General features: G+C 58.1%; 4 protein-coding genes across 8 annotated transcripts; 3 read left to right on the top strand and 1 right to left on the bottom strand.

The window, feature by feature from the left end:
- Positions 1-759: 759 nt before the first annotated feature.
- CHTOP (chromatin target of PRMT1) lies at positions 760-9,975 on the top strand. Of its 2 annotated transcripts, XM_080368603.1 has the most exons (7): positions 761-938; positions 2,141-2,222; positions 3,712-3,865; positions 7,066-7,252; positions 7,383-7,520; positions 8,754-8,983; positions 9,626-9,975. In XM_080368603.1, exons 2-6 carry the CDS (start codon positions 2,158-2,160, stop codon positions 8,954-8,956), a joined length of 747 nt encoding a protein of 248 aa, XP_080224729.1. In that variant the 5' UTR covers positions 761-938; positions 2,141-2,157; the 3' UTR covers positions 8,957-8,983; positions 9,626-9,975. The 2 variants fall into 2 exon arrangements, with proteins under 2 accessions (XP_080224730.1, XP_080224729.1); XM_080368604.1 differs by having other exon boundaries at positions 760-938; positions 7,069-7,252; positions 8,754-9,975.
- A 1,851-nt stretch (positions 9,976-11,826) lies between these two features.
- Positions 11,827-17,506, top strand: LOC308055017 (mothers against decapentaplegic homolog 4-like; the record flags this gene model as incomplete). 2 transcript variants are annotated; one of them, XM_080368586.1, is made up of 9 exons in its annotated part: positions 11,827-13,698; positions 14,519-14,693; positions 14,784-15,122; positions 15,205-15,336; positions 15,426-15,554; positions 15,641-15,694; positions 15,791-15,974; positions 16,519-16,687; positions 17,298-17,506. In XM_080368586.1, the coding sequence occupies exons 1-9, from the start codon at positions 13,240-13,242 to the stop codon at positions 17,358-17,360; spliced, it is 1,704 nt and encodes a 567-aa protein (XP_080224712.1). In that variant the 5' UTR covers positions 11,827-13,239. The 2 variants fall into 2 exon arrangements, with proteins under 2 accessions (XP_080224712.1, XP_080224711.1); XM_080368585.1 differs by lacking the exon at positions 17,298-17,506 and adding an exon at positions 17,079-17,225.
- A 508-nt stretch (positions 17,507-18,014) lies between these two features.
- On the top strand, positions 18,015-19,518 carry SNAPIN (SNAP associated protein). Its single transcript, XM_080368607.1, has 4 exons — positions 18,015-18,171; positions 18,727-18,773; positions 18,897-19,015; positions 19,114-19,518. The coding sequence occupies exons 1-4, from the start codon at positions 18,062-18,064 to the stop codon at positions 19,216-19,218; spliced, it is 381 nt and encodes a 126-aa protein (XP_080224733.1). The 5' UTR covers positions 18,015-18,061; the 3' UTR covers positions 19,219-19,518.
- A 219-nt stretch (positions 19,519-19,737) lies between these two features.
- ILF2 (interleukin enhancer binding factor 2) lies at positions 19,738-24,472 on the bottom strand. Of its 3 annotated transcripts, none has more exons than XM_080368589.1 (15): positions 24,386-24,472; positions 24,244-24,303; positions 23,735-23,777; positions 22,722-22,826; positions 22,330-22,407; positions 22,053-22,155; positions 21,909-21,974; positions 21,590-21,706; positions 21,364-21,442; positions 21,145-21,232; positions 20,913-20,974; positions 20,589-20,703; positions 20,424-20,514; positions 20,013-20,182; positions 19,738-19,900 (listed from the first exon to the last, which is right to left on the bottom strand). In XM_080368589.1, the coding sequence occupies exons 1-14, from the start codon at positions 24,388-24,390 to the stop codon at positions 20,022-20,024; spliced, it is 1,173 nt and encodes a 390-aa protein (XP_080224715.1). In that variant the 5' UTR covers positions 24,391-24,472; the 3' UTR covers positions 19,738-19,900; positions 20,013-20,021. The 3 variants fall into 3 exon arrangements, with proteins under 3 accessions (XP_080224715.1, XP_080224716.1, XP_080224717.1); XM_080368590.1 differs by having other exon boundaries at positions 23,735-23,778; positions 24,262-24,303; positions 24,386-24,429; XM_080368591.1 differs by lacking the exons at positions 23,735-23,777; positions 24,244-24,303; positions 24,386-24,472 and adding an exon at positions 23,521-23,728.
- Between the last annotated feature and the right edge of the window lie 1,099 nt (positions 24,473-25,571).

The raw sequence follows: 25,571 nt of genomic DNA, 5'->3' as shown, positions 1-25,571 counted from the left end.
GTGACCCCGGCCTGCACTGGGGTGTCGGGGTGCAGGACATGGGGGTGCAACACGGGGGCACGAGGGTCCGGGCAAAGGGGCAACCGCAGGCCAGGACTTGTTGGGGGCCCCGCCGGAGGCGCGGGCACCGCGCCCCGTAGGGCCGGAGGAACCGGTTCTTATCTCCTCGCCCAGCGGGCCTGCAGCCAGCAGCCCCCACGCTGCGGCCCGGCCCCGCGAAGGGCCGCCAGCGCCATCGTCTGCCGCGGCTGGGGCTGGCCCCGCTGATCCCCGACCCCCCAGCACGGCTCTGGGCCCTCACCCCGCGGCCGGGCCCTACACACGGGGCCCGCCGCAGCACAGAGCGGGGACACCCCAGGGGCGGCCCGGCCAGGCTGCGGCGGGGACCGGAGGCCCCGTGAGGCCTCCTCAGGTCTTCGACGCCTCCGCCCCCGCTCTGGCTAGGCCCCGCCCGGGGGGATCGGCCCCCACCGCCGGGTTCAGGCGGCCGCCATTCTCCCGATCGCGGAGGTAACCGTGCACAACGGGGAACCGACCCCGCTGGAGCCCGGCCAGGCCGCCGGGGCCCACGCCTGCCTCAGTGAGGCGGAGGGGGCCCGCCACCGGCCACCGCCCCCCGGCCACCGCCCCCTCGCCCCGGCACCGCCCCCCCGCCCCGGGGCACCAATGGCCGAGAGGAGGAGCGCTGCGTCACAGCTGCCCTGCCCAATAGTAGGGGGCGTGGTGACGTCGTGGGCTCTACGCCTGCGCTCTACGTGTGGCTGCCGCCATTTTGGCCGGCTCGGCGCGGGCGGTGGGAGGAGGAAGGTTGTCTGTGGTCGCTGCCGCCATTTTGTCGCGGCCGTTTGAGTGCGGCGGGAGCGGGCGGAGGGCGCCGCAGCCAGCCCCGCGCCACCCGCCAGCCAGCCCCACCGGAGACCTGGCGACTGTCTGCTTCGGTGAGAGCGGCCGGCCCTGGCCGGAGGGCTGCGAGGGGGGCGCTGAGGGAGGGAGGTCGCGGGGGCCCCTCAGGGGGCCGGGGGGCTGCGCCTTGCCCTTTGCGGGGCGGGGGGCTGCTCCCGCACAGGCTTTGTGCGCGCAGGGCCGGCCTTTCCCCCCCGGGTCGCGGGGCAGCTGTCGGGCGAGGCTGGATTGACGGCCCGGCCCGGGCCTTGCCTTCCTCCCGGTGCTCGGCCGGCGGGGCCGGGGCTGCCCGCGGGCCTGAGGGAGCGGGGCTTCCTCCCCGGCAGCGCTGCGGCTTGTTGTCCAGGGAAGATGCTTTTCCAAAACGTTTTCTAACTGATGGGCTGTAAACCATTGTAAAGAAAGCCTTTTGTTCAACGCGTTTGGGGGGCGAGTGCTTTCGGGCAGGCATCTAAGCATGTAAATTTAATACCGATTATTTAAAAAAAAAAAAGAGAAATCGATCTGCGTAGCTCGTGGGTTCGAGCTCAGCGCGTTTCGGTAGCGTTCATCACTGTGAAAGCGCTCGGGCTGGAGCTGTGCTCTGAGGGTCGGTAACAGCTGAATTTAAATCCCTTTGCTGCTTTCCTGAGGTATGTGGCAGGCTCTCGTGTTAGAGCCGCATTAGGACTGCGGGTGAGCCGCCTACCAGGGCACTGGATATTAAGAAGGCATAGCAACTGCCCCCTCATCGTTTATTTCTGGCCAGGTGGAGGCAGTTGTAATGGGAGGGTAGAACCTTAACATTTCAAAAGCATATGGGACTTCTGCAGAGTAATCTTAAGAATTTTATTGCCACGTGTATAGGTCTGTTTAAAATAAATCGGGGGTTCCGTGTTGCTGATACTAAAAGCTTAGGAACTGTGGCAGTGCCACCGGGTGCCACACTGAACAGGACATTTGGGTGCCATCCTGACTACTGATGGACGGCATTTTGGCAGCATTATTTCTGCCAGCGGTGAAATTTTCACTTTCAAAACAGATGACCACTTAGTAGGCATGAGATAGCATAACTTGTCAATTTATTAAACCTGCTGTATCATGGCAGTGGCCTGGAAAACTTATTAAAAATACATTAATAGAATCTCATTCTTGATTCTCTCTGCCAAAGGAGCTGGATGGCATGGTTTTTGATGTTTAGTCAAGTGAGCGCAAGATCTCCGTGCCGTTTGTTAAATCCAGTTCTCATGTTTTGCAGGTTCTCTTGATCTGAAGATGGCTGCACAGTCAGCACCGAAGGTTGTGCTAAAGAGCACCACCAAGATGTCTCTGAACGAGCGGTGAGGAAGCCAACAGCAGCTTCAGCTCATAAGAATTTTTTTTACTTAATTATCACTGTCCAGTGTCCAAAAACCAACGTGGTTTCTGCCCTCTTTTAACCTCACTAAAACATGCAGATGGCTATGCACCTCTGTCTTAAACTGCAACAAATGTGGTACTCAAGGTTAAAAGGGCAAATGTTTTGGAGAAATGTATCCATAGCCGTTAATATTAAGCTATTCAACACGTAAATATGGTGGGATGTGTTATAACAACAGAGAGAAACCTCACACCCTCCCTTTTTCTTCCACATGTTTTTACATTTATATAGTTGACACTGCAGCATGGTAGCATGTTACCTAAGCTGCAGCAGGCATGCTGCTTTGTCCGAGGTAGACACACGTGCATGTGGTCTGGCCTGTAAGAGGCATGCAGCAGGCCATTAAACAAGCCCAAAGGCCCTTTAACAATGTTTTGGGCCTTGTAAGAGGCAAATGCTTTGCTTCATCTCCATCTCTCTCTCTTTTTCTTGATTTATTTCTTTCCTCTGTTGAGTATTCTTCTGCTTTTCCATGCCATTAAGCTTTTGCAGTTCTACAGTAACAACTAACAGTGATGCTGCCGTTACGTTTCACTTTCTTACTAATCGCTCTTGGGTTAATTACGTTAGTATCGTTGAGCCACGGATAAAGGGGGGCATTTGTGTGCAGTTCCTGCTCTAGCAAGTGCTGCAGTGAGATAGCCTGAACCTGTGCTCAGAGCTTACCCTAGGAAAGATGAGCCGTGGCGCGCAGGGAAGGCTTGCTGGCCTGTTTCGTTTTGGTCAGTCCATATTCCTCATCTGTAAGTGTTTTCTTTTGCGGTCTTGTGTAGCTCCCAGGACGCAGGAGAAAGCTGATGGGTTGCTGCTAAGGAGACTTACCATCTTGCTGTATGTTCTGCTCCTGTATAGCCCTGAAAGGCAGAAGATGCTTTGTGCATCAAAGAAATTGCCAAGTGAACTGTTTATAAGTGAGCGCACTTGGGTGGTGGCATTTCTTGTGGCACCAGTTACGTGGCGCGCCAGAGGCACCCCAGTCTGTTCTCAGGGCGGTGGCTCTTGTAAAGCTGCCTGCTGGCATTCAGTTTCTAAACTATTTTCTCAGATCTTTGGGGGTTAATTTGGCTTTTGCAGTCAGATTTCAGTTTGCTTTTTTGTTTCTGCAGTGTCCTCTCTCATCTGTCATGATCATCTCTGCTTACTGCTTGTTTTCATTCCTTCTGCCATTTCTTAAATCAGTAACCTAAAGCTTTATCACTTCTGAATTAATATACAACATCATTTCTGAGTTTCCAGTTCTTGCACACTTGTGGAAAACAAGGAATACGTAATCCCGTATGACGTGACCTAAGTACCACTCTTTACATAAGGTTCATGGGATCTGGAGATCCAGTCTTGAGAACCATGAAATGCCAATAAATGTATGTAATAAAGCTTTACTTAAACACCCATTTTATTCGACCTTGAAGCTTTACTAACATGCTGAAGAACAAACAGCCGATGCCAGTGAATATTCGGGCTACCATGCAGCAGCAGCAGCAGCTAGCCAGTGCCAGAAACAGAAGACTGGCCCAGCAGATGGAGAATAGACCTTCTGTCCAGGCTGCTTTGAAGCTTAAACAGGTGAGAGAAAGTGGCGTATTTTGGGGCAGCCTATTGATGCCTTGTCACCAGCAAATGGCTTTTCACGATACGGTGGATTGTGAAAAACACTCCTGAAAGTTAAAAAATGAGACACCTAGAAGGGACTTGCAGAAAATCCCACTTTTTACTTCAGTTAAGTAACGCTTCGTAACTTACTGGTTAATGTTATTGAGTTGGGTTTTCTTTTTGTTCTAGCTGTTCATATCTCCTCTCTATTTTTTCAGAGAAATGTTCTCATTCTGGGTTTCTGGATCTGCCGAGTGCTTCATCTCTCAATCTAGCTGCAGTTACAATTGCTGCAGGTTGTTTCCACTACTCACTGTTCAGTTGAGGCTGGTTGCTCCCATCCCCAACTCCACCCTCTCTTGGTGCACTCCACTGATAGCAGCTGGCGGCAAGGAACAGATGAACAAACTTAATTTCTTGATTGCTTATGAATGCAAGAATGCAGGCCTGGTTTTGAGGCGTAGTGTTGGATTCTCCGTATATAAGGAGCCTTTATCATTCCGCATTTCGGTGATAAATGCTCCATTTTAAGGTGTGTTCCTCAAACTGCTTTGTGGCATAGAGCAGAAGACCTAAGCAGACATGCTAAATTTTGATTACTCTGCTGCAGTCAGCGTGCTTCTCCGCCTCTGGTCTTACCGAAGGGGCGGCAGACAAAATCTGGCTCTTGACAGAAACCTCAGTGATCCACAGAAGAGCCCTGTTTGTTTAGGGCCTGCTCATTGTCAGGCTGTAGGGGGTTTTGTGCGTTTTAAATGCTATTTTTAAATGGGAAGGCTTCAGTGAGATTAGCTTAAAATGCGCGCGTAGGGCATAAATTGAAACCTGTGGGGTAGTGCCTCGCAGCTGTGCAGTGAGTTCAAATAGTGGTGCGGCGTGACTTGACTACAGAATTAGTTAAATACAATTCTGTACATTATATCGCATGTGGAGAGAAAGCCTTGGAAATTTCTTAGCTGAGCTGCTGCTCCAGATAGCTGGAATACTTAAGACCTGCCACACATGCTCATATCCAGGGCTCGCTCTGATAAAGAGGAATGCAGCTGCTGTTTAAGATCTCTTGAGACTTCTGTTGTAAAACCAGACCGTGGTGCCAGTTAGCCTAGCAGAGCTCGTAAACAAAAGGTTTGGAAATGGTAGTCTGAATTATTTTCTGCTTAAAATAAAAACAGCTTGAAAAGTTCAGATTTTCACAACTGGAAAGTGGAACAGAACTGAAAGCACAAAGTTTCTGCTTGCTGAATTGAGGTGCTGCAGAGGAACAGGGAAGAGCTAGCCTTTGGCTTAGCTCTTAAACCCATTTGATTTTTATGTTGGGCGTAGGTGTACATTCACGGTCTTCTGGAACTAAAAGGGAAGGCCGTGGAAGGGTGTTGCAGGGAACTTTGGAAACCTGGTTTATGTTGCGTTGCTCTTCCCAGATTGCGGGTTGCTCTGGCAGTTGAGGTAGTGTTTGGATTTTCTGAAGTGCTATACTGGTATCACCAGGAGCTTTTCTGATCCTCCTGGATGTGCTGGGGAGCGTTGATCCCAGTGATGGGTTGCCTGTGCTTCAGAAAGGACTTCTCTGAACTCCTGCGGAGCATTGCTTGTCCTAGAGTCCTGGGTTTGTGTTTTGCATCCTCTGCATCTGAATGCACAAGTGTTTATAGGTAAACCTGCTGTGTTTGTTTTTTTTTTTTTTTCTTATAATGTAAAAACCTTTACACTTGACTGTGTCTCTAGACACACATTTACTGAGTAGCTGGAGCAGACCACGGTGCTACCGCTCCAAGCTAGAGCAGAAGGGCGAGCACTCTTGGGGTGTTTCAGTGCCAAGTCCAGCAGCTTATCTTAAACTCTGATGGTAAGTGACATAAATGAGTAATTGGATGTGGAACGTACTCATGCTTTCTCATCCCTTTCTGCCAGCAAGGCTGGGCAAAAGGGGAGAGGCTGACATTTTATAGGCTGCTACAGCTGTTGGAAAAGCGAATGACTATCTAAACTCTGAGGCAGTAGAACTTAAACTCTCAGTACAGCTGCGGAAGAGACTGATTTTGGAGGAACCAGTTCAGCTGTCCACGGCCTTGGGTCAAGTAGACAACCAATAACTTCAAGCAACTCTTGGAATCTGTAGTAAGATACAGCTTTTATGGCTGTTCTTGTCACCTTACCTTCGGAGGGCCAAGAGCTCTTGTCCTTGAGACGTGCGTGGAGCTTCCCACTGTTGCTCCCTGTGGGGTTCAGCAGTGCCTACGGAGGCTGTAGCCTCCCCTGTGGAGACCAGATTGGTGTTAACAGTGGTGGGATGTAAACTGGTGGTTCAGCTGCTGCTTTGTGAGCAGCTGAGCCATCTCTCTGGCAGTTCCGTTATAGGCATTCGAGGACACGAGCTGCCGCAGCTGGCCCAAGGGAAGCCAGCTGTGTCTGGAATCTGGCGGCTGGACATAAATGATGTGGGGTGGGAAAAAAAAACCCAAAAAAGCCAAAACCAAGTAAAAACAACCAACCAACCCTAAAACGACTTCAAAAGCCAGATATACAAAGATGACTGTTCTGCTGGCGTTCTGGCAATTTCTTCAGTATAGTTTTCATGGTATAGGTGGAAAAGTTGATGCTTTTCTTGGCTGTTTCTGTAGTCTGAGTGGAAGGCGAGCCAGCATGGGGCAGTAGGCCACTGGGAATGATATCCATGGCGTGTGGCTGCACAGATGTCACTTGCTCTGCTGGAGGTAGGTTAGGCTCGGTCCACAGCAGGAGTAGTTGCTTTCTGTCTCGGGGATTTGCTTGGACTGTCACCTTCGAGCGGAAGGCATTAGTAGGCTGCCTCATGGATTAAGTGTCTGCTTTGATTTGGACTGAGCAGCACTGCTAAAAATGGAAAGAAAAAAAAAACTTCCTTCAGAATATGCAACTTTCTTGTCTCTGTACAAACACTTGCTTCCAGGAAAGGTCTGTGTTCTCTGTTTGACCTTCACAAATTATCCCTCCCAAAGCAGATTTGATTGTCTTTTTTTTTGAAGCCTGATTCTATATTGCAGAAAGCTGATGACCCTCTATTTCATTCTTTAAAAATCCAAACAACAAAAAAAAGACCACACCACTTGTATTGATAGGTGATTGCCATGCTGTTTGCGTTGCAAGTCTGAGATTGCTGCATGATTTTCTCTTTTAAAAATCTTCTATTCCAGAAGAGCTTGAAGCAACGCCTCGGTAAAAGTAATATTCAGGCACGATTAGGCCGGCCGGCGGGACCCCTTGCTCGCGGAGCCATGGGAGGAAGAGGACTGTCTATGGGGCAGAGGGGCTTGCCACGAGGAGCCATGCGTGGTGGCCGGGGAGCCAGAGTTCTGCTGAGAGGAGGAGCCCCGCTCAGAGGTCAGTCGCAGCGCTGAACGGGAGTTGCTTACGCGTCGGTGATGCTGGGTTTTCTGATGGCCTGACTGATGCTGTTGCTCGGTCTGAAAACTTTTTAATTTTTTTCCGATTTGAATTCACTTTATTGAAGGTCAGAGCCTGCTTCGTGGAGGAAGGGGTATATCCCCCAGGATGGGCCTGAGAAGAGGTGGCATTCGAGGTCGCGGTGGCCCTGGAAGAGGTGGTCTGGGCAGAGGCGCCATGGGCCGCGGGGGACTTGGCGGCAGAGGTTAGTGCGCACAAGCTTCAGGCGCGACACGTTGCTGCTGAATAATTAGAACTAAGCTTTAATTCTTTTTCCTCATTAAGGCTAGCATGCTGACGTACATGCAGCCCCCAGCCCCCCTCCCCCCGTCTTCCTGAGTTAGTGTACAGCGTAGTGCTAAATTGAGGCTCTTGTCCCTGAAATGCTTTGCCAGCCCTGTGCCTAACCGAGAGCCCGGGTTGTGTCGGTGTTGCGAGAGGGGTTCTGGGAAGTGGCAGCGAAGCTGTCTGCTCCTGCAGGTATCGCTGGCTGCGTGATGCTTTGGGTGGCAGTCAGGGGTGCGAGAGATCTTCCAGCATGTTGAGGAAGACTGTGCTGTCACCCCCCAGTAAAGCAGATGATATGGAGCCTGTGTAAACAAAGAGGCAGAAAACAATTAGCGAAGGGGAAAAAACAGGAAAAAGCCTAAACCCCTGCAAAATACACTGAAATCCAGAGTCTGAAACTGAATCAAGTCTTGGGTGAATGAACTCGTTTTATTTTCGACAACAAATGAGAGCAGCAGTGAAGCAGGGAGTGTGAGAGGAAATGCAGGAGACAGCTGTTGATGTTTCAGACAGATGTTTGGTTAGAGCAGCAGCTCCCTCGTGTTATTTGGGGATTGGCCCAGCGTTTGTAGGAGTTAGAGCAGACAGTTATCAGGAAGCCGCCTCTCTTGAGAGCTTTGGCTTGTAGCTTCAGTTCTGTTTCTTATCCTGACAAACACGTCCTGATCGATGTGAGCTCTTGGGTATCCTATATCTGAAGTAGCCTGAAAACCTCTCCATCCGGAGTAGTGTGTCTGTAGGAAAAATTTGCTGTTAACGGGTGATGGCATTGCCACTTCGCCCAGAGCTTGTGCCTGACCTGGGGGTGCACAGGACCTCGGGGTACACTCTGCAGGGGAAAAGTCCGCAGCACGTGGGTGGGATTGGTACTCGAGCAGCAGAGGTGGGGAGCTTGAGCGTAGCTCTTAGTCGTGGATCAAACATCTGGGCTTCTGGACTGAAGCAGAAGCGGCACGGGAGCTAATCCAGAGCAGCAAAACCTGGGTGGGTGGGGGCGGGGCTGCTGCAGCCATGCAGCAGGACTTCCCCGGGGACGTGCTGAAGCGCTGTGATGCTGTGTTGTCCATGATGCTGCATTGTCCATGCACCCGGGGAACCCCCGAGGCTCGGTCTGGTGGAGTGTGTAACCCTAGTCTTGTCTCACCGTAAGGTCGCGGCATGGCAGGCCGGGGACGAGGGGGCTTTGGAGGTCGTGGCAGAGGACGGGGACGGGGACGAGGATCAGCACGTCCTGCGTTGACCAAGGAGCAGCTGGACAACCAGTTGGATGCTTATATGTCTAAAACAAAAGGACACCTTGACGCCGAGCTGGATGCTTACATGGCTCAGACAGACCCGGAAACAAACGACTGAAAGTCGTTCCGAGAGACTGTTGTTGAAGTTAGTGTGTTATGTCGATGCCCATAAGCTAAAAATGGAAACCCTGATTCATGCTGGAAGGACCCGCAGGAATAGGGAGCAGCCCTGTTCTACCAAGAGATCAGACTTTAGTGTGTTCCTTTTAATGTTTTGATACTATATGTTATGAAGTCTTTTTTTAATTGTTTTTTATATCTTTTTTTTCTTTTCCCCGAGTACTCCAAACATGAATGTGACCGATCTGTTGCAGTTAAACAGCTGACATCAGCGCTGGTGACACACCGTGCAGCACAGCATGGCACACACTGCGTTGGGTGAAGCACTCGGTGGTGCTGGAATCGCATCTTTATGTGCCTCTTGGGCTCCAGGGCTGCATTTTGGGATCATCCATGTCCCAGAGTGTGACCGAAGGGCTGAGTTGATGCTCACCAGTTCAGTTTAACCCACCTGAAGCAAAAAAAAAAAACCACCCTCCTCTCAGCAGGGCAAACAGGCCAGGTTTAGTCGTAGCGCTTCTAGACGTGCCAGTCTTACTTGGCACAAACTTCTGTTGGTAGCCAGTGTTGTGTTAATACCTAGGTTGAAACCTTGGTTTGTTGAGGTTTTTTTTCCTTTGTTTTTAGATCATTTGATTTTTTTTTTTTTTGCATTGTGTTTGAACAGATGGCACCGGTGGTTTCTGTATCTGCAAGAAAACCAAGTGTTTATTTAAAGGAATTGGAACCAGCAACATAAAATTACAGCTGTGGCAGCGAAGCGTGATAGAATTGTCTCTTTTAAAACACGGGGTCCAAAATTCATCTGTTACCTTTCGGTGTAACCAAAACTGCGTCCTGCGGTCAGACCAGCTGCCTGCACTTACCCCGATGGGTCTGGGAAGGGGTCTGTGCCTCCCCCCTCTCCTCAACTTCTAAGTTCAGCCATTCTGTGAACTGTTCCAGTTTCAATGGAATCTTGTATTTCTGGTTTGTTGTAACAAAGGAGAAATAATTATAAAACCGATGTGGACTCTCGGTGCTGGTTTGGTGTTTTGTTTTTTTTTTTCATGGAAATGGGTTGGGGGGGGTTCCTGGTCAGGGGTAAATTTACTTTGTGGGGGGGAGGAGGAAGCCAAGGGAAGGTGGTATCCTCTGCTGTGAGAGGAGTCGGACCTTGTAGAAAGGTTTGGGTTGGAAGGAGCCTTAAAGATGATCCAGTGCCACCCCCTGCCACGGGCAGGGCCCCCTCCCAGCAGCCTAGGTTGCCCCCAGCCCCATCCAGCCTGGCCTGGGACCTTGCCAGGGCTGGGGCACCCACAGCTGCTCTGGGAGCCTGTGCCAGCGCCTCACCGCCCTCACAGGGAAGAACTTCTTCCGGATATCCCACCTAAATCTGCCTTTTTTCAGCTTAAAGCTGCCCCCCCCCCCCCCCCCCCCCCCCCCCGCTGTATCGTTACCCTTGTATCTTGCCCTTGCAAGAAGCCCCCTGCCTCCTGCCTTGGTGGCCCCTTTGGGCACTGGGGGCTGCTCTGAGGTTCCCCCGCCGGAGCCGCCTCTGCTCCAGCCCGGCCTGCCGCCGGCACCGAGGGGGGTGAGGATGAGGATGATGATGCCGGGGCTGCCCCGGCTGCGCCTGTAGCGCACCCACCCCCCGCCCGGCCCTGCCTCCCGCCGCCGCTGCCGGAGGGTCCCTGGGGCGGCGGGAGCGGGGCCCGCCTCGGCCGCCCCGCCCGCGATGGAAGCGAGGCCGCTATTGGTTGGCGACGCGACGGCCGCCTGTCACGGCGCCTGCTATTGGCTGCGGCGCGCCAGCGCCTCACGCGCTCCGGCTTCTCCTTTTGTTATTGTAGCAAACAAGTTGCAAAGCGGCGGCAGGAGCGGGCAGGGACCGGCAGGAGCGGGCAGGGCCACGGGCAGGGACAGGCAGGGAACGGGTAGGGACCGGCAGGAGCGGGCAGGGCCACGGGCAGGGCCAGGCAGAGCCGCGGGCAGGGACAGGCAGGAGCGGGTAGGGTCAGGCAGGAGCAGGCAGGGTCGCAGGCAGGAGCAGGCAGGGATGGGCAGGAGCAGGTAGGGCTGCGGGCAGGGACTGGCAGGAGCAGGTGGGGACAGGCAGGGCCGGGCAGGGCTGTGGGCAGCAGCAGGCAGGGCCGGGCAGGGACAGGCAGCCGGAGGAGATGCAGCAGGAGCCGGACCCCGAGTGAGGAGAGCCGGGCGGCGGAGGTGAGTAGCCGGCCCAGCCCCGCTCAGCGCTTGCCGAGTCCCACGGGCATCGTGCCCCCTCCTCGAGGCCTCGCGCCCACCCGTCACCCCGCCATGCCCACCCACCTGCTGCTGCTGCCCCCAGCCCCTCGCCATCAGCTCCGGGCCTCGCGGAGCGGTGGCCGCGCATGGGGGCACGAGGCCCCCACCTGCTCCGGGAGCCCTCTGGGCGGCTCCCCGCTCTCCCCCCCCCCAGCAGCCCAGCTTTCAGGCCACAGGGGACCTGGGGACGGAGGCGGGCCCCTGCCCTGCGAAGCCCTGGGAGCTGGGGTTTGGAGCAGGGGTGGCCTGTTGGCACCCGCTTCTCCAGGGCAGCCCTCCCGCCTCCCTCCCAGCCTCCCGCCCAGAGCCCAGCACGGGGGGCATCCCCCTGCCCAGAGGGGGGCCAGAGCTGGGCTGGGGGGGCAGAAGCCGGGCTGGCAGCAGGGAGGCGCAGGCAGGAATGAAATCCCCACCCAGGCACCCGCCTTTGTCCCTGTCCTTGGGATTATCTGGGAGCAAAGTTAGCGGCCGAGGAGATTAGGCCAGAGCGGGTGTCCGTGCCGGGGCTGCAGGAGCTGGCTCCAGGGGACAAGGCTGGCTCCGGCCGCGCGACGCAGACCACGGCATCAGCGAGGTATTGTAACGGCAGGAGCGATGCGGGGTGGGGTGGAGGGGAGATCTCACCGAGTGCTCCCAGCCACCGCATCACCGCAAGGCAGCTGGAGCCAGGGAGAAGCCATCTCTGCCTCCTGCTCACCCCAGTTTGCCCCAGAGCAGACTGGGCTGAGTTTTGGATGGGGCTGGAGAGAGCGAGCCCTGGCCATTCGAGTCTTTTCTGGAGCTTCGGCATCGGCCGCTCACTTTGCTCCCAGATAATGGGAGCTGGGGGGAACTGGGACCGACGCTGGGGCTCTGCCAGCACGATCCCACACAGCCCCTGCTCACAGGGAGTCCCCGCCACCCTCTTTTGCCTCTTCTGGCCTCAAATTTGAGCCTTGAGGCAGAGGGTGCGGGGCAGGCAGGGACCCTGGGGCTGAGCTGGCTGGCGGGAAGCAGGCAGGAGTGTGCCAGTGTCGAGGCTGCACCAGGCATCCCGGGAGTGGGTGCGCGAGGCTGCATTAGCACCCATGGGTGAATCCCGTAGCCTGACGGGGGCTCAGGGCTGTGCTCCAGCCACGGGGGACTCCGCAGGGCCCCTCCAGCATCCCCAGAGGTGTCCCCATGGCCGACAGCATCTGGCTTGTCTCAGGCTGGAGGAGCCCCACCAGCAGCATCGCTCCGGCAAGGGGGGGCCATGGCCCTGCGCCCGCGCTGGGGGGAAGACGCAGGCAGGGTGCTGGCAGGACAGCCTGCCTCCCGTCCCGCCGATAAGCAGCGCGGAGCAAGAGCTGACGGTTTGTTGTGTCTGCCGCCAGCCCAAGGTTTTTCCCAAGCCCTGGAGCGTTGCAGCCACCGCGATGCAGAACCAGGACCCCACGGCAGCGGCACCGCAGCAGGCGCAGAGCCCCGGCACGGGCACGGCCGGGTGGGGGGATGCTCACGGGGCCCCGGCACGTGTGCGTGTGTGCAGCTCTTGGCGTGGACACAGTCTGGCAGGGGAGGCAGGAAAGGGAGAAGCCCAGCAGCGAGCGAGGGGTTAAGGAGCGGCGCCAAGCTGGGGCTCTGTTTAGTCTGGCCCCCACACCCTCGATAGGACAGGCAGCAGCACAGGCAGCAGCGGAGCATGCGTCCATCACTCCAGCCCGGAGCGAGTGCTTGCACGCACGCACCCTTGCACACTGCACACACGCAAGTGTCCTCCCTGCCAGGCTGCTGTGTGACATGGCGGGTGTCCCCATGCACGCCACGGAGCGTGATGCTGTGGCCCAACTCTGCCTTTGTGGCCATCAGAGCCAGGGATTGTGGGGAGCTGGGGACACCCCGCGTGTCCCAGCATCGCTGTAACCCCTGTGCCTCCTCCCACCCCAGGCAGGGACCCCGGAACGCAGGCGTCCAGGCTGGCCCCCCACTTTGAGGTGACATACAGCTTTGTCCCACATCTGCCTCGCCTGCTACATGCCATTTCAGGGTGCTGCCCCATCCCCGGTGCCACACAGGGGCCACGTGTCCCACTTGCCAGCACGGTGTCTGCCCCGTGGGCACAGGCACCCCGTACCAGCTCGGTGGCCCATGCCACAGTGGTGGCCACACAGGCGAGGGCAGAGGGGGCGGCAGGTCCCCTGCTGCGGGGTGACAGGCAGGGCCGTGCCGTGCCGTGCCTTGCAGGGGAGCAGCGCCATGTCCCTCGGCGCGCCCACGAGCAGCGACGTCTGCCTGAGCATCGTGCACAGCCTGATGTGCCACCGGCAGGGCGGGGAGAACGAGACCTTCGCCAAGCGGGCCATCGAGAGCCTCGTCAAGAAGCTCAAGGAGAAGAAGGACGAGCTCGACTCGCTCATCGCCGCCGTCACCACCAACGGCGCCCACCCCAGCAAGTGCGTCACCATCCAGCGCACCTTGGACGGGCGGCTCCAGGTAACCCTGCCGTGCCGGGACACCGGGCACTGGCTGCCTGATGGCCCCCCATGCCCCCCACGGCGCTGCCCGAGTGCGGGGACCTGGGTGCTGGGGTGCCCCATGACCCCCTAGACCCCACAACCCTCCCTGAGCTGGGGGGGACCCAAGTGCCCCATGACACCCCCTGCAAGCCCTCCCCAAGCTTGGGGGATCTGGGTGTTGGGATGCCCCCGGAAGCCCTGGCCCTCCCCAAACTGGGGGGGCTTGGGCAGCAAGGGGCCCAGCAGAGGGACGTCCCGGGGAGGGGCACACAGGGGGACCCCTGCCATACTGAGCCTGCAGCTCTGGGCTGGGAGCCACGCTGACTTCAGTGTCTGGGCTTGCGCCCACCCACCCACAGCTGTGGCCGCCCCAGCGATGGAGGGGGGGGGACAGGGACAGGGACAGGCAGAGGTGCCCACCCTGCTGGGGCAGCCGCACTGAGGCAGGGGCAGCTGCAGGCAGCGTTGCCCCCAGCCCGCGGACCCCCCTCCCACTGCGCTGGCATCCCCCGGCGACTCTGCCCCCCTTCCCGGGATGAGTCACTGTCTGGCAGCCTGCGAGCAGGGGTGGGGGTTGTTATGTCTGGAGCCGGGGAGGCGCAGGGGGAGCCCCCCCAGCCGCCGCAGGGTCCCGGCCTGGCGCCAGCCCCTGTGCTCGGGGGGGATGCTGGGGGGGGTCCAGCATCCAGGCTGGATGCAGTCAGCTTGGAAGGGGCGGGAGGCGGCGGGGGGGGACACATGATCCCTGCGTGCTCTCCTAGTCACAGCGGTGTCCCCGTCCTGTGTGCCCCCCCCAGGTGGCCGGCAGGAAGGGGTTCCCCCACGTCATCTACGCCCGGCTGTGGCGCTGGCCCGACCTCCACAAAAACGAGCTGAAACACGTTAAATTCTGCCAGTTCGCCTTCGACCTCAAGTACGACAGCGTCTGCGTCAACCCCTACCACTACGAGCGCGTGGTGGCCCCCACCATCGGTGAGTCAGTCCCACCAGCACCCCTGGGACCCCCCAGGGGGGCCCGCCCTGCTCCCCATAACACCCCCCCACCCCATCTTCCCCCGACAGGTCTGAGCATCCAGAGCACAGGTGAGACCCCGGCACGAGGCCGGCGGGGAGCACCCCCAGAGCCAGCATCCCCCGCTCCGCTGCGGGTCCCCGTGCCCCCCATGGTCTCCGGTGTGTGTCCCCCCCCCTCCCCAGTGCCCCCCACGCGCCTGGTGAAGGAGGAGTTTGTCCATGACTGTGTGCAGATGGAGGTGCCGCCCGGCCGGGAGCAGGGGGCCAAGCGGGCGCTACCTCTGCCCCCTGCCGAGCCCTACCGCCAGCCGCTGCCCCCCCTGCCGCTCCCCGAGTCCCCCCACGTCCCCGGGAGCTTCTACCCTGTGCTGCCTATGTCACCCCCAGGTGAGACCCCCCCTTAATCCCCATCCCCATCCCCTGGGAAGGGTTTGGGAGCACCAATCTGAGCCCCTCCACCCCCCCACAGTGGCCCCCAGCAGCTCCCTGCTCTCGCTGCCCCATGGCGAGGGGCTGCTACAGGTCACCTGTCCCACGCCACCCCTGGCCGCCCCGGCGCAGCCCCCCCCCCAGAATGGCTACCCCAAGCCACCCTACCACAGTGAGTACCAGAGACATCCCCTGTCCCCTGGCTCAGTGGGGGTCCCGCATGGGGACACCCCCCCCTGTTCACCCCCTTTCCTGCCCCAGGTTCACCGGTGAGCTGGACCAGCACAGCCATCTACGCACCGAGCCTGGGGGGGGCACAGCCCACCCCCCCGCCACAGCCCAGCAGCGGGAGCCACCCACAGCCCCCACTCCACCACCCCAACCACTACTGTAGGTTTGGGGGGCCACGGGGCTGGGGTCACCTACGAGGTCCCAGCTCTTTCACTGCACTGACTCCATCTCTGCCCCCTCCCTAGGGCCCCCACACCATAGCTCCGGACCATACCAGCAACCGGTGTCTACCCACCCTGGTAAGCACCCCCAACCCTAATTAACACCCTGGTGATCACCTCATCCACGCCGTGGCTGCCCTGATCCCCCCCCATCCGTGTGTGTCCCCTCTCCAGGGCCGGAGTTTTGGTGCTCCATCGCCTACTTTGAGATGGATGTGCAGGTGGGGGAGATCTTCAAGGTGCCGTCCAGCTGCCCCGTGGTCATCGTGGACGGTTACGTGGACCCCTCAGGGGGGGACCGCTTCTGCCTGGGGCAGCTCTCCAATGTGCACCGCACCGACGCCAGCGAGCGGGCCCGGTGGGGCAGGGGGCAAGGGCCGGGGGGACACAGGGCAATGGCGTGGCAGAGGGTTGGGGGGCAGCATGGAGAAAAAGTGGGGAGCGGGAGGAGGATGTGTGTAGGCGTGAATGAGGGATGAAGGAATGGATGGGGTAAATGGGGGGGGCGGGTAATGTGGGGATGAGACCTGGGGCAGAAGGGGGAGATGGGGGGCAAAAGGGTGTGTGTGGGGGCAGAGGTGATGTATGGGTGGGGGTGATATAGGGGGCAAGTGGGGGATATATGCGGCAGAATTGGGGATATAGGGAAAATGGGTGATATAGGGATGAAGGGGTGGCATAGGGGGCAACTGGGGGGTGATGGGGCAGAAGGGGGGATATAGGGGGCAACTGAGGAGTGATGGGGCAGGTGCAGGTCATGGTGGCGAAAATGGGAAACGTACAGGACAGAAGGGAGGGAGATATAGGGGGCAAATGAGGGATGTATGGGGGGGATATAGAGGGCTAAGGGGCATTTGGGGGGCAGCCAGGGGGTGTGGGTGCTGATGGCCTCTGTGGGACAGGCTGCACATCGGGAAGGGCGTGCAGCTGGAGTGCCGGGGCGAGGGCGATGTGTGGATGCGGTGCCTGAGCGACCACGCCGTCTTCGTGCAGAGCTACTACCTGGACCGGGAGGCGGGGAGAGCCCCCGGGGACGCCGTGCACAAGATCTACCCTGGTGCCTACATCAAGGTGGGGTGGCCCTGGGGGGACGCATCCCCAGGAGGCAGGGACCCCAGGGATGAAGGGACCCTGGTGGCCACATTAAAAGGGGTCCTGGGCAATGGGTCACTCATGCTAGGGGGCAATGGAGGGACCCCAAGGGTGGAGGGACCCCTGTGCCTATGTTAAAAGGGGCACTGGGCAATGCGTCCCCCATGGTGGGTGGCAATGGAGGGACCCCAAGGGTGGAAGGACCCCCGTGCCCATGTTAAAGGGAGTCCTGGGCAAAGTGCCCCCATGCTGACGGACAATGAAGGGGCTCGAGGGATAGAGGAACCGTGCTGCCCATGCTGAAGGGGGTCCCCAGAGTATCCCCCTTTGGTGCCACCCTTCTCAGGGGTCCCCCTGTGTTGCCCCCCAGGTTTTTGACCTGCGCCAGTGCCACCGCCAGATGCAGCAGCAAGCGGCCACAGCCCAGGCTGCAGCCGCCGCTCAGGCCGCCGCCGTGGCCGGGAACATCCCAGGTCCCGGCTCGGTGGGAGGCATCGCACCCGCCGTGGGTGAGTGAGCTCCCGGGGCTGGGACGGGACCCCTGTGGCCATGGGGGTCCCCAACTCACAGCGGTGTCCCTCCTGGACAGGTCTTTCAGCAGCAGCGGGGATCGGTGTGGATGACCTGCGGCGGCTGTGTATCCTGCGGCTGAGCTTCGTCAAGGGCTGGGGGCCCGACTATCCCCGGCAAAGCATCAAGCACACGCCGTGCTGGATCGAGGTGCACCTCCACCGCGCCCTGCAGCTGCTGGATGAGGTCCTGCACACCATGCCAGCTGCCGAGCCAGGCCCTTTGCACTAACCCCTGCCCCTCGTAATTTAATTTTTGTAAAAAAAAAAAGCAAAAAAAAAGCCAAAAAAAAAAAGGAAGCCGGAAGTACCAAAACCACACAGTGGGGGTTTGTTTTATCTGTTATTTAATGAATGGGTTTGGGTTTTGCTGCCTGGGTCCGCACCTTCTGCGGTTGCTTGGCGCTGCGGAGGGCTGTGCCTCCTGCTAGGCCCACAGCTGGGCCTCCAGCTGTGTGCCTGCTGCAAGGCCAACAGCTGTGCCCCCTGCTAGGCCACAGCTGGACCCACTGCTAAGCCTCTACCTGTGTCTCCCACTATGCCACAGCTGGACCTCACATTAGGCTACAGCTGGGCCCACGGCTGTGTCTTCAGCTGTGCCTCCTGCCGGACCACAGCTGGACCAACTGCTAGGCCTCCAGCTGTGCCTCCCGCTTGGCCGCAGCTGGGCCCACCGCTAGGCCTCAGGACTCCATTTCCCAGCGGCCCCCGCGGGGCGGAAGTTGCGTCTCCCGCCCCGCTGCCTCCATTTCCCGTCGGCCCCCGCGGCGTCGGCAGCGCCAAGATGGCGGCGGGGAGTGGCGGCCCGGCGGCGCGGGAGCTGTTCGCGGAGGGGCTGCTGCAGTTCCTGCGGCCGGCGGTGCGGCAGCTCGACGGACACGTCCACGCCGTCAGGTCCGGGAGCTGGGGGGAGGGAAGAGGGGCCGGAGCCTGAGGGGGACGGCGAGAGCGGGCCCGAGGGGCAGGGAGCGGGGCCGGAGCCGGGCCGAGGTGCGCGTACCGGGGCGGGAGCGGAACGGAGGGGCATCTACCAGGGTGAGAGCGGGGCTTAGGGGCAGAGGGGTAGGTACAGGGATGGAGGGGCAGCGTCGGGTGAAGGTGGGGTGGGGAAGGACTTGCGGAGCACCCGGAGAAGCTTAGGGGTGCCAGGGTGGGGAGCTGAGGGGTTCACAGCTGGGCTGAGCGGGCTGCAGGGGTTGGCGCCCCTGAGGGCAGGACCCCGGGATGGGGGGGGGGGGCGCGTTAGGAGTACACATGGGGTGGCACTTAGAGGCAGAGGGCACGTAGCAGGGCTGGGAGGAGTTAGGGATGGCAGGTAACCAGGACTGGGAGGAGATTAGGGGCAACTGGGGACACTAGTTCTTGTTAGAGGGGGAGCAGGGGTGGGTTGGGGGCTGCGGGGGTGGGGTCGAGGGTTTTGCCCTGGCTCCGAAGCTGTCTTCTCCGCAGGGAGAGCCAGGTGGAGCTGCGGGAGCACATCGACAGCCTGGCCACAGGTGAGGCATGTGGGGGGAGTCACCTCTGCAGCCTGGCTGTGGGGGTGCAGTGGGGTTTCCCCACATCCCCTGGGGGTCTGTGGTACCCTGGGCCCACTCCGCCCCACTCTGCCCTCTCCCCAGAGCTGTGCCGCATCAACGAGGACCAGAAAGTGGCACTGGACCTCGATCCCTACGTGAAGAAGCTGCTGAACGCCCGGCGCAGAGTGGTGTTGGTCAATAACATCCTGCAGAACGCCCAGGTCAGCGCGGGGACCCTGAGGGTGTCAGGGGGCTGTGGTGTTCAGGGGGAATCTCGGCCCCCCCTGCTCTGACGGCTGCTGCTCCCCCCCCTCTGCAGGAACGGCTGCGGAGGCTGAACCACAGCGTGGCAAAGGAGGCGGTACGAAGGAAGGCCATGCTGGAGGCGTCGGGCAGCTACCCCCAGGGCCTGCCCGGGAAGTGAGGCCCCCATCGTGGCACCGGGCCGGATCCACCTCACACCACGGCTGCGCCGACAGCCCCGGGAGCTGGGCTGGAACAGGAGTGGCCCCGGAAGGACAGCGACTGGAATGGGCAGCTGGTGAGGGGAGCAGGTATCCCTGTTTGCAGCAGCGTGCTCCTGAGCTTCCGCAGCGCGGGAAGGGGGAAAAAGTCCTGCAGAGTGAGGCTGCAGTTCTTCAGCTGCAGCTGAAGGAACCGGGGGACCCTGAATTGTATTTCTAGATTTGTAGGCACTGTAATAAAAGTGACCGTGCGTTGCTTATGGGCTGGTGAGGTAGTGTGGGTCTAAACGGTCCTGTGTCACGGCCCCAGCCTCTTGGGGAAAGCAGAAACAGGCAGGTGCTGCTACCAGAGAGGTCAGGCTGGGGTTCAGCAGCCCCGGGTGGGTTTTCTTCAAGTTCAGGAACTTCCTCCTGCTGTTAGACCTTTTTCTGGCCTCCTTCTACAATGAGCATCTTCTACCTGAACAAACAGGACGCGCTCCAAAGGAAGGAATGCTTTAATATGTGACTTAAAAAAAAAAAACTAAAAACACATACGGGGGCCAGGTCACATCAGCTGGCTGCGTTCACTGAGGACAGGCTCAGTCCTCCACTCGTGCTTCACATCCTTCAGCCAGCAGCACCCGGCGGTGGGGAGCCCTACTGCAGGGGGAAAGACGGGCTGTTGGGGGGGGGGGGCACCACCCTGGGGCGAACCATTCCCTCCCCTGCCCGGAGCTGCCTTCTCGCAGGCGGCAGTACTGACAGGCTTTACCTGGGCGAGTCACTCCTGCGTCTCCATGCTCTCCTCCTCCTCGCCCGTAGCAGGTTCTTCTTGGTTCTCTTCTTCCTCTTCTCCTTCTTTCTTCTCTGGAGGCTTCTCGTAAGCCTTCTCAGAAGGTGTCACTATCACTCCATCCCACGTGGACATTTCGGAAGCCAGGTCTGCAAAAATGGGCTCAGGGTGACTTTGAGCAGCACAGACAGACCCTGTCCCCAGAACGTGCAGGGAGAAGCACAACACCTCCCCAGCTTTGCCGCCTCCTCCCTACTGCTCCGGGCTTTAATGAGTCACTTCTTGGACCCCTTAATTTTCCTCCAGCAACACAGAAAACCAGTCCTGTTCCCCCGAGATGCTGACAGCCTGCCTGGAGGAAGACCCATGCATTGCACCAACCCCACTTACAGCTAGCATCACCCTCTTGGCCGAGGATTTTCCTGTAGCCTCCATGCGAGAGAATGCGGACAAGCGTCTGCGCGGTGTAGCACACCATGTCCTGCAGAGAGGAGGAAGAGTCAAGAGTGCGGTCAGGTTCTAGACCCTTCTCCTGCTGCGGGCAAGGCTGCTCACCTGCTGTTCCAGGGTCATAACTGTGTGGACTCTGAAGTTTCCACTCTCGCAGGGATCAGTGATACCAACAGATCCAGGGAGGAAGAGCCCCGCTGCCAGGATCTGAAGGCAGCGCCTACAGGACAAAGACATTTCAGGTTAGAAACTAGTCTGTTCCAGCACAGAAACACAGCCAGGAAGTCTGGAACTAGCACATCTATGTGAGGAGTCTGCTTCCGTCTCCAGTTCGGTCCCTTCAAGCCCTGAGGTGCTGCCGCTTTTATTTGGTGTGTTCAAAAGGGGTGGTAACAGGAATTTATACCAGCGAAGCAAACAGCAACAGACCTGTAGGCGATGTTGAGTGCCAGGGGCTGCCTGGTGGGGTTGTTCATCACGGCGTAGTGCCCCTGAAGAGATGAAAAAAGAAAAGAGAGGGTTTAGGATGAGAGCGGCTCACAGCAAAGGAAGTGCAAGAATCCCAATTCCTGCTGCTGCTGGAGCCCAGGGACACACAGAGAGCTGTAAGTTGGCTACAGCATGCCCGGCACACCATCAGCGTTCCCCCTCGTGCGCTCACCAGCAGGTCCAGAATCCAGGGCGTGAGGGGCTCAAAGCCAGGGAATCGAATTCTCAGGTCTTTCAGCAGCCGGATTAAGACCTTCACCCTGGAGAAGATGGCAGGAGGAGGGTTTGTAACACATCAAGTGCCCTTCTGCTGCAGGAACAGCCTTTCCTTTTCCCTGTTCTCTGTAAAGATTATTCCAGCTGGGCCTCAGAGCTGCAGGGTCAAACTCACGTGGACTGCGAAGCATTCTCCTCAAACCAGCGAGCATGTCTGATGGCAGCCAGGGCGCTTTGCAGCACTTTGATGTCCACTGAAAGAAGCAACAGAAATGCCCCTGGTTTGTTTGGTTGTTTTGGGGTTTTTTTCCAACCAAAAGCTGAGTAAGTATGGGCCAGGGGAGGCCAGCTGGCTCCCCGCCACTCCGGTGAAGGTTCACATTGTGGGGCTGAGCTCTTACGGTGTAGCTCGGGGTCCAGCTTCCGGAGGTTGGGCGGTACCGTGGTGATAAGGATCTTTACCGTTGCATCCGCAGAGCTGATCTCGAAGCCGGTCTCGTTGGTCAGCATGGTCAAGACTGGGGAGAAACAACAAGAATTCCTCATGGAGGAGCTGGAAGACCTTACCAGCATGCGGGAACACGGGAAAGACCACAGATCTTGGCAGTGGCGCCAGGCTCAGCACCATACCCTTTAGACAAACCCCAAAGCTCACAGGGAAACTGCCTCACATCAGCCTACATCCCCCTCGACCCCATATGACGCAGAAGAGCATCCCACCTTCACTGGGGTCCTGTGCTCTCAGGCTTTCCACGACTTTGTTTCCCAAGGCTGCCACAGCTTCCACTAGGGAGAAGTAGAAGAGGCGGTCAGAGCGGGTATGAGCGCTGCAGTCCCCTCAGCAGCCATGCAGCCACTACTCACGGGTGGGCAGGATTTTCAGAATCACAACTAGATCAGCCACGTTGTGCCCCGTTGTCATGGTGCCCTTCTTGTAGGAACCCACCTGGCGAACCTCTTCGATTTGCTGTTTGAAAGAGCAAAAATTGGAGAATTTAATGCATGTGCTACGTTTCTGGGAGTAAGCATGACTCTTTAAGACAACTTTGAGCTGGGTTTGGTAGCTAGAACAGCGGCATTGCTTCTACCAAAGCATCTACCCACACAGCTTTTTCTCCGAGCTTGCCAGTTTTGGACTCACCACTTCAAATGTTCCTGGTGCAACAATTAAGTTGTCGATCACGTTGTTTATTTTGGTCACCAGAGAAAGAATGGAAGCCTGAAAAGGAATTGGAGAGGGGTGGTGTTATCAGCCAGTTGTCCAAACTTGAAATAATCTGATCTTGCACAGTGTAATGCAGACAGCCCTGATGCAAGGTACATAACAGGTAAAAGAAACACTTAAAAATCACTGTTCCAAGAAACTCCACCCGTATCTCTACTGCAGTCTTCATTTCAGAGAGAAGCAATTGTTTTTTAGGCTTGTAATGACTGCACCTGGCTATACTCTCTGAAGGACAGCGTGTCTTTGCATTCTTTTAACACTGCAGTAGCATCCAACCAAAGAATTTAAGGCAATTTTCAGCACAAAACCTGTTCAGCAGCGGTCGGAGCAAGATCCTGGTTTCTCTTCAGTAAGGCTTCGCTGAACGCAGTCTCATCAGCGGCAGGTTTTACGCGGGGGAAAGCCATTTCGCACTGAAACGGGATCAGATATCAGACTGCAACGCCCAAGAACAAAACTTTGGTTCAACCCACTCACCAGCAAAATTTACTGCGATTTTTTTTTTTTTTTTTTTTTTAATTCTCCAGCGCTGTTTTCTCTTCGCTTACTGCTTTTACATATTCACATTATCCTAAGGGAGGGAGAGTCTGTACGCTCTCACTGTGCTCTGACAGGAACAGCAGGTCTTCAGGGATGGCAGAGGAGCCACCAGTGTGCCCATGCAACTACAGGGTGTGAGACAGGGCAGATCTAATTAAGAATGGGTCTGTTGAGGATTTTTATTAACTGTATTACAGTCTCTTTGTTTGCAGATGGCCGGAGCTTTTCCATTACGGTGGGATTCAAAGCCATGGCCTGGAAGGGAAATGTAAGTGAACTTGTTTGCCTTAGAAGCCATGTGTCTGTAATGGGCAGATGCTTGGTAGAAGGAGGAAATTATTTCCTCCTATAAAAAGGTGGGAAAAGCATGTTGCTCTTGGTCCTGTGAGGACCAACGTGGCAAAACTGCCTGGAGAACATCTGACAGGGGAATGGCAGCTGTCGGAGTAACCTGTCAGGTCTGTGCTGGAGCTGACAGAATTGAGGGTCTGGGTGAGCAGGGTGCCTTAAAAAGCAGGAAAAAAAAACCTCAGTTAAGGCATTTATTTGTTGTGATTATTACTCAACTGCATCCTAGTCATCCGTACTCCGAACAACAGAGACAGTAAGGAGGTCTATTTCGGGTTAGGTTACTGAACCAACAGCATTTTCAGTGAATTCCTTTACTAAAAGAAGTCAAACCACCAAAGTCAGCAAATGAGGTTTTTAAGATGCATCTTTAAACAAGGAAAAGTCCCGCAGCTGTTGCCTGCAAACAGCTCCATAGGAGAGGGTTACTCACGACATAGAAATCAAAGGGGATGTGCGGCACAAAGGGCCGGAACCTAAAGGGGGGAAAGAAAAAAAGAACTTTATTCTCTGCGGGGATGCCTGCCCGCTCGCGGCTTTTGTCATCACCAGCACACACTCACTCACTCACACACACACACACTCCCACCCCAACCCCCATCACCATTTCGTCGAGGTTTGGTCCCGAGGCGCGAGAAAGGCCCTACAGAAACAGGACAGGTTTCTTCGTGATCCCCCTACCGCTAGCTGACCCCCCCGCCCCGGTGCGAACCGGCGGTGGCCGCCCACCGGGGGCTTCCCAGCGCTGACAGACCCGGCCCGGCGGGGCCAGCCCCCTCCCCCCGCCCCCAGCTCTACGCCTCACCGCTCTCCTGCGCTACACTGCACGCTGGCACCCCGGTCCCTGCGCCCCGGCAGCGCGCCCCGGGGGGCGGCCGCAGCCCACCCCCTAGGCCTGGCACGCTAGAGAGCCACCCTCGCTAGAGCAGAAGCCAGACTCGCCCACTGCCAGGGCCTCCCCTGGAACCAAAGCGTCCGCCGCGGCCTCGGCCTCGGTCGCCCCTGCGGAGAGAAGGGAGGCGGCGTCAGGGGGGGCGGCCCGGGAGTCCCCGGCCCGGGGGTTCCCGCACCCGCCGCCCCTCACCTCATGGCTCCGCCGCTGCCCAACAATGAACGCCGCTGTGGAGACCCCGCCGGGCTGCGCTCCCCTGACCGCCCAACAACCCGCCCGCTTATTGGGTCCCGCGCCGCCGCGAGGCTGGCGGCCGGGGAGACGCTCGTTGCAAGCTATTGGCTGGGGTAACTGTCAAGCTGAGGAGGAGGCGGGGTGAGAGGGGCCAATCAGGGAGCGGGCTGCGCGCTCGCGGTGGGCGGCCGCTGGAGGGGGTACGATGCTCATGAATGGAGCGGGCAGGCGGCAGCGAGAACCTCTACTTATGGTGCCGGGAGAGGCTCCTTTCTAAGCAGCAGAGTGGCGCAGCGGAAGCGTGCTGGGCCCATAACCCAGAGGTCGATGGATCGAAACCATCCTCTGCTAGCAACACTTTTCCTACCCTCCACCCCCTTTTCTTTTCTTAATTAGCGCCTTCATTAATAACTTTAATTTTTACCGCCGCCTCTGGTGTTTCCTAATGATCCTCTCCGGAGAGACTGACCTTTTCCAGCTTTGCCCGGCACAGCAGGGTACGGTATGTCAGAAGTGTCCCGGGATGGCCGGGGTCACACGTGTCCCCAGGAGCCACGTGTGTCCCCACTGCACTGTGTGTGTCGTGGAGGGGGAGCGCCACGCGTGTTGCCAAACGCTGTGCTTGTCCCCAGCATGGGAATATGCCGGGGGGGGAGCACCACGCGTGTCCCCAAACCCACGCGTGTCCCCAAACCCATGCATGTCCCCAAGCGCTGAGCCTGTCTCTGGATCCACGCGTCTCCCCCGAGCGCTCCCAGGAGCCACGCAGCCCCCGGAGCAGCTTCTATCCAGGGTAACCTCCCCGTTCCCATGGGGCTGCTGTGATGGTGACATGGGGCAGGAGGTCCCACGGGGCGTGGGGAGGGGTGAGGAGTGGCCGAGCCCCCCATGGAACCCCCCCACCCGGGGGCTGAAGCCTGGTGGGCTCCATAGGGATGCGATGGGGTCCAGGGTGTTTGTTGTGCACTGATGAGTTTGTCAGGTCTCAGCCCCCCACTGGTGACCATGTAGCGGGAGGTGGCACCGGGAGTAGGTGACCACGGTAGCCACGACATGCCGGGACGGCGTGCCACCCCCATCCTGGCGTGTCGTGGCTACCGTGGCCACTCACTCCCAGTGCCACCCCTGTCCTGGCGTGTCGTGG

This window comes from Falco punctatus (genome assembly GCF_963210335.1).
Source record: "Falco punctatus genome assembly, chromosome: 18".
In the NCBI taxonomy this organism is placed as follows: Eukaryota; Metazoa; Chordata; class Aves; order Falconiformes; family Falconidae; genus Falco; species Falco punctatus.
The sequence above is the reverse complement of the archived record's forward strand: the minus strand, read 5'-3'. Positions and strand labels throughout refer to the sequence as shown.